Source organism: Aethalodelphis obliquidens, unplaced genomic scaffold, assembly GCF_003676395.1.
Source record: "Aethalodelphis obliquidens isolate GAN/ISIS:26980383/991018 unplaced genomic scaffold, ASM367639v1 scaffold13, whole genome shotgun sequence".
NCBI lineage: Eukaryota > Metazoa > Chordata > Mammalia > Artiodactyla > Delphinidae > Aethalodelphis > Aethalodelphis obliquidens.
Window position 1 is genome coordinate 23101999 of NW_020837957.1, and position 9031 is coordinate 23111029.

A 9031-nucleotide genomic window follows, 5' to 3' on the forward strand; every position below is an offset into this window, starting at 1 on the left:
CGTAGATATTGAGTCACATAGTTCCAAGGCTGGAGCTTCATGTTCTTTCCTTGGAGCTAGAATTGAGATTAGTGCTCAGCTTAAAGGCGGGGTGAGGAGGACCGCCCGAGTGTGGTGTGGATTAATAGGCACCTCCTATGAGTCCACGTAACTAGTGAATATTCTAAGAATCCTTTGAGCATAGATACAAATGAACACTGGAATCTCATAAAACTTAACATTTTAGCTTAGGCTTGACTTTTTGTTCTCAAAGCAAGTTGATGAGTAGTTTTAAAGAGTAAATTGTATACTAGATGCTCCTAAAGAGGCTATCAGTGCACTAGATAAAGCACTTACGTGTTTACGTAGGCATAACAATAGTTGCTGACTGTGACATTTAGAGTTGAACTTACTGGATTTTGTCCCTCCCCTGCTTGAGGTTTTTTCCTTTTCTGGTTTTATTCTAAAAGCAACTTAGAATGCAGCTATATTCTTAAGAGAGCACCAACTGGGTCCTCCTTGCCTACCTTCCCAACCTCATTTTCTACTATTCTCTCCTCAGGCTCGTTAGTTTCCAGATGCATTGGCTTCTTTCAGGTGTGTGGAAATGCCCGACTTTCTACTGAGGCTGGGTCTTTTCATGTGCTCTACCTTCTAATTGGAAGGCATTTCAATTTACTCTTTTCCTGAATAGCTTCTGTTCATATTTCAGGCTTTGGTTTAAATGTCACGTCCTTCAGAAATCTCTGAACTCACTAGGCCCCTTTGTAACTCTCTTCTAGTAACTTTTTTCTTCATTGCTTTTACCATAATTGCAATGCTGTATTTGTTTAATGGTTGCCTCTCATTTGTTTAATGTGACCTCTATTAGATATGGGAACATTAAAGTTTTTTTCATGACTGAAGCTGGGGAAGAGAAAAATGAATTAAAATCCAGTAAAGTGACAGAAGGCAGAAGAGGCAGGAAAAATTGAGAGAATAAAACATACCATCTAAAGAATTAAAAGAATTGCAGTCTTAAGACTATTTAGTGGCGGGCACAGTGCTTATTAACACATCTCAATGGCCCCTGATGATAAGACTGTAAAATGAGTACCCTTAATGAGAGATGAATACAGGATGTGCAGAAATTAGAATTCTTGTACACTGCTGATGGGAATGTAAAATGGTTTAGCCACTTTGGAAAAGTTTGGCAGTTCCTCAAAAAGTTAAACATCGATAGTATATCACTCAGCAATTCCACTCCTAGGTTATGTATCTAAGAGAAATGAAAACATTTGCACACAAAAACTTGTACATCAATGTATACAGCTGTGTTATTCACAGTTGCCAAAAAGTGGAAACCCAAATGTCTACCAAATAATGGATAAAATGTGGTATATCTGTATAAAGGAATATTATTCAGCCACAAAAAAGAAATGAAGGACTGATACATGCTATAATATGGTTGAACCTTGAAGACATGCTAAGTGAAAGAAACCAGACACAAAAGGCACATATTGTGATCCTGTTTATATGAAATGTCCAGAATAGGCAAATCCACAGACAGAAATCCAGAGAGACAACCTAGACAGGCTGTCGAGGACCGAGGGTAGGTGGGTGTGGGATTGACTGCCGATGCATGTAGGAGTTCTTTTTGGAGTGATGAAAATATTCTAAATTCAGATTGTAGTGATGGTTGGATAACTGTGTGCATATACTAAAAAACCACTGAATTGCATACTCCAAGTAGGTGAATTTCAAATGTGAATTATGTCTCAATAAAAATGGTAAATTAGTCAATCCTCATTACTTACAGTAGTTATTATGTTCTATAAAGTCACTGCAAACACTGAATTGGCGAACACAGAACCATTGCTCTTAGGGGATACAAAGGGTTAGATTCCTGGAAGCCTCTGGTCACATTTTTGCCAACCTATCGATATATAACCTTGTTTTATGTGTTTCTGTTTAAAGGCACCTTTTAAAAAATAACTGCTGATTTACTAACAATGAACTCATGGCCAACAGCACTGTAACTCATGCCTGAACAAAACTTATCTAAAACATGTATTTTTCCCACAAGGCACATCGCAGCTTTCTTGCACTTATTAGTAACACTAGACAGCACTTTAGTACTACGCTTGGGGGCCATTCTAAAGAGCGAAATCACCAACAAAAAGCACAAAAATGCAAAAAATGTGGCATTAAATAAACTGTGAAAAGGACGCTTGTTCACAGCATGAGCTGAAGCAAGGCAGTGTCACTTTGTCTGACCTTGGCTGGGAATGTGTGCACTGGGGCACTCAAATTTTTCACTGCCTTGCGCATATCCGTGGATGACTTCAAAAGTGCCAAGAGTATTGTGACTGTGGGGTTACAATTAAATTTGAATGAGCAGGTGAATTTGCAAATATAGAATTTGTGAATAAGGATCAAATCTTAGTTTTTCTACCAAAATGGTTTTTTAAAAAATTTTGAATTTTAAGGTCTAAACTTCAATCTCTTCATAATGGTAGATAAAATGCTGTACATATTCATAGTCTATTTCAAGAGTGGCTAACAGGAAAGAATTAGTTTTAGAGGTCTCAGACAATTCTTAGTTTTATTCCTTTAGTATTTCTAGGTAATGTTTCATGTCACTGATTCCTGGGCTAAGGACCAGTTTGAAGGTAAAATGTTTATTTTAATCAGCAAAAGTCTAATTTGAATTCTGGATCATAAACGCAGACCCTCTCCTCCCAGAAAAAGTTCTCTGTCATCACAGGATATAATTAAAAGCTACTTTAATTTTCAAGTAAAAGAAATACCTAGCTGTGCTCATATGTGTAATCTGTACTCCTACTTCCCATATTTGTAGACATGCTTTCACATGCTAGCTACTGCCAATTTTAATTTCCAAAGTTTTGCAGTTTTGCTTTCAAAAATATTTTATGCATTTTATTAACTTTAATTTTAGACTGGCTTTCAAGTCTCAAATCCTCTTAAAACAGGAAATGTCAGTTCTTGCTCATAGCTCCTTGTAAGAGGCTTTTGCCAAATTCAGGAATTTAGAGACTCGTTAACTGTTTTACGTTACAAGTAACATAATTTTGGCAGGGGGAGCAAATTTATAAATATCAACTATTACATATCCATATTTGTGAACTTGAATAAGCTTAATCAAATGTCAAAATTCGGCTATAAAATGGTACTTTTTTGCCTCAGTATTTATACACCCCTTTCTTAGTAATCAAGATTTGTTTCTTTAAAAAGGTTTTAGCTGTTGATTGGAATTGGTGAAAAACAGTTGGATTGGCTAATTAACTCAAACCTCCCAATTAAAATAGTGGAGCTTGGTAGATAACACATTTATTCATCAACTCAAGAACTTAAAGCTTCAAGTTCTTCAAAGTTTAAGGTTCTTCAGCCTCTTTTGATCTCTAATAATAACTTGAATATAATAGACTTTTCAGGCTTCTCGCTTTAAATCCCAGTGCCAGATACTCATTTGATTGGCTCTTCCTGCTCAGAGAATAGTCCAATTAGTTTTCTATGCCAATCCCAGAAGTTCTGAAGTTTCACGCCTTCTATCCAACTATTTTTCTGTATGTGGCAGCAACTCCTCTCGTGCTGTTTTTTTCCCACTGTTCGTGATTGGCTTCACCTCCCTTTTGCTCTGAAGTAATAACCACCATTAGGGATTATTACATTATCCAGGGCCTTGTACTATCAAAGTGATGGCCCTCTCCATTACTATGGATGACCAAAAATAGACCACAGTTTGTTTGCCAGGACTTCTCATAGTATTTTTTCATTCTCAAGCTGGCTTAAAAAATGTCTTAAAATTTAAAATGACATGACATAAAATGCCAGTAAAGATTAATAACAGACTTTTGTTAAATATTCTACAAACATTTTCTGGTAGAGTTGTCTTTAAGGCTTTCAAATATCCTTCATTAAGATAGTTTAATTCAAAATAAAAGTTTCCAGATTATAAGAATTTATCCTAAGAATGAGCTGACATAACAGGATATTAGACCAATTTGTTAAGTTAGTAAGGTTTAAATGACCTAAAGTCATTTGGATGAATGCTGCTCTTAGTGAACCACCCTTTAAGAAGTCACTTTCATCACACAGAAAGTTAAGCAAAGAAAAATCATTTTTTTTAAATTTATTTTTTAAATTTATTTTTATTTACTTATTTATCTTTGGCTGTGATGGGTCTTCATTGCTGTGTACAGGCTTTCTCTAGTTGTGGCGAGCAGGGGCTACTCTTCATTGTGGTGCGGTACATGGGCTTCTCATTGTGGTGGCTATTCCTGTTGCAGAGCACAGGCTCTAGGCGCACAGGCTTCCGTAGTTGTGGCACATGGGCTCAGTAGTTGTGGCTCGTGGGCTCTAGAGCGCAGGCTCAGTAGTTGTGGCGAATGGACCTAGTTGCTCTGCGGCATGTGGGATCCTCCCGGACCAGGGATCGAACCTGTGTCCCCTGCATTGGCAGGCGGATTCATAACCACTGTGCCATCAGGGAAGTGGAAAAATCATTTTTAATAGCTCCTAAAAAACTGTATTTTAAGAGAAATTCCTTACATGATATAAATGAAAATGTGTTCACAAATGAAAGCACTTTGACAAATAAAAAAATCATAGATAAAATACTATTACCCACAGTAAGTTAGAAGTTTTAAACAATGTACATATTTTAGTGTTTTTAGCTTAAAAAAAAGGCTTATATGAAAAGAAAATGCACTGAGAAATATGTCATTTTTAAACATGAAAGAACAAATAGATTTCAAATTCAGAAAGATTTTTGAAACGTTTTATTTATATTCTGGTCTTACAAATGAGAATTTTTAACTTTACTCTTCTGTAAGAATGTAAAGCACAAAAATTTGCTAAATATCAGATCCACACAAATCCACAAAAAGGTTTTCTGTGTAGTCTTCATTAATGCGAATCTCTGTGTGAATGTTTCACTCTTACCGTAGATCTTGAATCTGTTTTACAAGAATGAAGCCATACAGTTTTTATGCAGTGCATTCATTATAAGCTATAACGTTTCTATTAAAAGGAAAGCTGGGTAATACAAAAATATGAGAGGATCTGAGAAGCAGGCAATCTGTTGAGGCTCGGTATATCTTATTTGCTTTGTAGTTTTCTGTCTTCACTTTCAAAAAGCACACAGCACATGAGGCACAGTAATCATCTCCCTTATTAACCTCCCTAATTAAAAAATCTGTTGTTCGTAAAACTGGACCAATTATCACAAACTATCATTTGCATAATTAACCACAAGACTATTACAAAGCATTTTGTTAGTGGTATCAACAAATGGAGGATGGAAACTTATAAAAAATGGGTTTTGTTAAGCTTGCCAACTCCTTACATAACATGGGTTGTGCTGCCACTTCAACTTTTAATTAGATGTTTAATGCCTCACAGTAAAAGACTGATCAATGGAAGAAAGCAAAACTAAATTATTTTCTAGGTGCTGTGACATTTCATTTGACAAGGTAACAAAAGGATAGGACAAAATTTAAGCAAGATTTATATGCGTTCCAACTTTTCACTCAGGAATTCTTCTACACTGTCTGTGTTCCATTTGAGGATGCTTAGTTCTTCAGCAATGTTCCCATTGTCGTCCAAAAGCTTTAGCACAGGGTCTGAACCGCGAACATACTACAAAAAAGAGGAATATCATTTTCTGCTTAGAAAGAGCCTTTTCAGTTTCAACCAAAGTCCAAATCAATTCAATCCAGCTTAATTAAATTTAATAGTAATAAGCTTTTAGACATAACATCACAATAGCTCTTAAAGGAAGTCTTTTAGAAAAGAGTGTAATGGGATTTCATCAAAAATGACAATTAAAACAAAAATCACATTTTACTTCTGAAGAGAAACACCTGTTGGTATCAAGCAGTTTACTTGGGATTTAAGCTTATTCTTGAAAGTAACAAGTATTTACTGCATACATGACACACTCCAACTCTCAAATGAGTTGAAAATCTAATGAAGGAGGCAGACAAGTTCAAAATATTGAATGAGAATGACTCTTAAGAGCCATGTTGAAATAGGCTGTGCATACAAACTATCAGACAATTCTGTATTGGACTTTCATTAGATTTCTTAAACCAAAGAAAATTTATTCTGTTGTAATTAGTTTATAATTCGGCTGGATTCCTGAAACTTCAGACCTACTAGTGGGTTCCAGTATTTCACCAGAGAGCTCTGAGGAATTCTGACTCTGGGTAAATGTGATAACAAACCTGATCCCATTCATTAAGTGATCAGTCTTCAATGCTAAATTAAGGACCATGTAACTAAAAATGCAGCAGTGATGATGGAGGGACCTGAGAAACTCAGCAATTATGCTTCAGTTTTACTAGGTCTTCTAGAGTTGTGAACTTCAGAGATGGAGACAAGCTCTGATGTGATTATTTGCATTTGGTACATAACCCATTTCTGGAATTTAGAAATTGGCCCCCTAAGCTAATAAACCAATAACATTACTACTAAAATCGTTTGGGTCAGGTTATCTACATAAATTATTCTTAAAAATTCAATTTTTTATTCAAAAACTCATTTTAGTCCAAAAATTAGAAACTACATAGCCCATAGTTGCAAAAATGTTCAAAATATTAAATCAAATCCAACAGTGTATAAAGAATTATATACCATGGCCCATTTGGATTTACTCCAAGTATGCAAAGCTGGTGCAAAATTTGAAAATGAATTAATGTAATCTATTACTACCAACAGGCTAAACAAGAAATCTTATACCAGTAGATGCAGAAAAAGCATCCTGTCACATGCTACAACATGGATGAACCTTGAGGACATCATGCTAAAGTGAAATAAGACAGTCATGAAAGGACAGATACTGTACGATTCTGCTCATATGAAGTATCTAAAGTAGTCAAAATCATAGAAATAAAGTAGATGGGTGGCTGCCACGGGCTGGAGGCAGGAGGGAGGGGGAATTACTGTTTAATGGGTATAGAGTTCCAGTTTTGCAAGACAAAAAAATTCTACATCTGTTGCACAACAGTGTGAATATACTTAACACTACTGAACTGTACCCATAACATTTAACTTACCAGTACTGAACTTCACCCTTAACATTTAACTTACCATCTTAACTATTTTTAAGTTTTTTTTAACCATAATTAAAATTTTTAAAAGTGAGCAAAAGATCTCAGATACACCAAGATATACAGATGGCAAATAAGCATGTGGAAAGATTCTCAATTAGGGAACTGCAAATGAAAACAACAATGAGATAACATCACACACTTATTAGAATGGCTAAAATCCAAAACACTGACAATAATGAATGCTGATGAATGTGGAGCAATAACTCTCATTCATTATTAGTGGGAATGCAACATGATATAAGCGCTTTGGAAAACAGGTTAGCTTTGTAAGAAACTGCCCAACACTCCTACTATATGATTCAGTAATCGTGCTCCTTGGTAATTACCCAAATAAGTTAAACGTTTGTCTACACAAAAATGTATACAGCACTGTTGCTCATAATTGATAAAAACTGGAAGCGACCAACATGTCCTTCCACAGATGAACAGAAAAGCAAACCATGGTATAACAGAATACTATTCATATTATTCAGCATTAGAAAGAAATGAGCTATCCAGCTACAGAAAAGACACAAAGGAACTGTAAACGCATATTAAATTAAAAATCTGAAATCTGAAAAGGCTACGTACTGTATGATTCCAACTATATGACAATCTGGAAGAGGCAAAACTATAGAGACAGTAATAAGATCAGTGGTTCCCAGGAGTTTGGTGGGGTGTGGAGCACAGGGAATTTTGGGGGCAGTGAAACTTCTGTATGATACTGTAATGGTGGATACATGACATTTGGTAAAACTCCTAGAACTGTACGAAGTATAAGCTCTAATGCAAACTATGAAATTTAGTTAATGTATCAATATTGGTTCATCAATTGTAACAAATGTACATCAATGCAAGATGTTAATAAGGGAACTGGAAGGTGGGGGTGGGAGTACATGGGAACTCTCGAATCAATTTCTCTGTAAACCTAAAACTGCACTAAAAAATAAAGTCAATTAAAATATCTGAATAATTTTTAATTAAAAAAAGAAAATGCTGGATAAAAGGATCACATTAAAATTGCGTTACCTTGATTTGTAGTCCTCTGAATAGTCTGGGTTTATCACTCCTGACGAAAGCTTAAAAGAAAAAAAATATTCAAATTGTTTACTTCCAAATCCAAGCTAGCTACAAAGATCAACACAAAAAGTAGAAATAAACTCAATAAATAAAAAATTAGATCCTATATGGAAAAATCAAGGAAACTAAAACACATATAAAATGTAAAGATATCCCATATTCTTCAATGGGAAGACTAAATATTTTAAGATGTTAATTTTTTCAAATTAATAAAAATCCCAAATTACAATGGGATTTTGAGGGCTTGACAAAATGACAGTAAAACTCAGCTATACAAGTAAATGTTTGAGGGCTTCCGTGATGGTGCAGTGGTTAAGAATCTGCCTGCCAATGAAGGGGACGGCGGTTTGAGCCCTGGTCTGGGAAGATCCCACATGCCGCGGAGCAACTAAGCCCATGTGCCACAACTACTGAGCCTGCGTTCTAGAGCCCACGAGCCACAACTACTGAAGCCCGTGCTCTGCAACGGGAAGCCACCGCAGTGAGAAGCCCATGCCCCACAACAAAGAGTAGCCCCCTTTCGCCGCAACTAGAGAAAGCCCGTGCGCAGCAACGAAGACCCGATGCAGACAATAATAAATAAATTAAAAAATAATAATAAAAGAGTAAATGTTGGAGAACAGGACAGTTTAGAAAAAGTAAAATATGGGAGAATTTGTTCAATTGTTTAATAATATACTATGTGATACTTATACCAGAATGATAAAACAAAGAAACCGATTAGGAAATCTAGAGAGAGAAAAATACCTGGATTTTTTAATATGGTAAAGCTAGCAAACCAAAGAGAGAAAGAGAGAGAGAGATTATGTGTTGTGCATCTGTGTGTGTGTGTGTGTGTGTGTGTGTGTGTGTGTGTGTGTGTGTGTGTGTGTGTGTGT

The 9031-nt window shown here is 35.7% G+C and overlaps 1 protein-coding gene across 1 annotated transcript in view; it reads right to left on the reverse strand.

Annotated features, from left to right (window-relative positions):
• Window positions 1–4745: 4745 nt before the first annotated feature.
• Window positions 4746–9031, reverse strand: part of SELENOF (selenoprotein F) — a 38163-nt gene continuing 33877 nt past the window's right edge. Inside the window, exons 5-6 of the mRNA XM_027114246.1 lie at window positions 8103–8152; window positions 4746–5619 (exon numbers count right to left, since the gene is read on the reverse strand). Coding sequence (XP_026970047.1) covers window positions 5488–5619; window positions 8103–8152 — 182 coding nt within the window. The 3' untranslated portion in view covers window positions 4746–5487. The remainder of the gene's footprint in view (window positions 5620–8102; window positions 8153–9031) is intronic.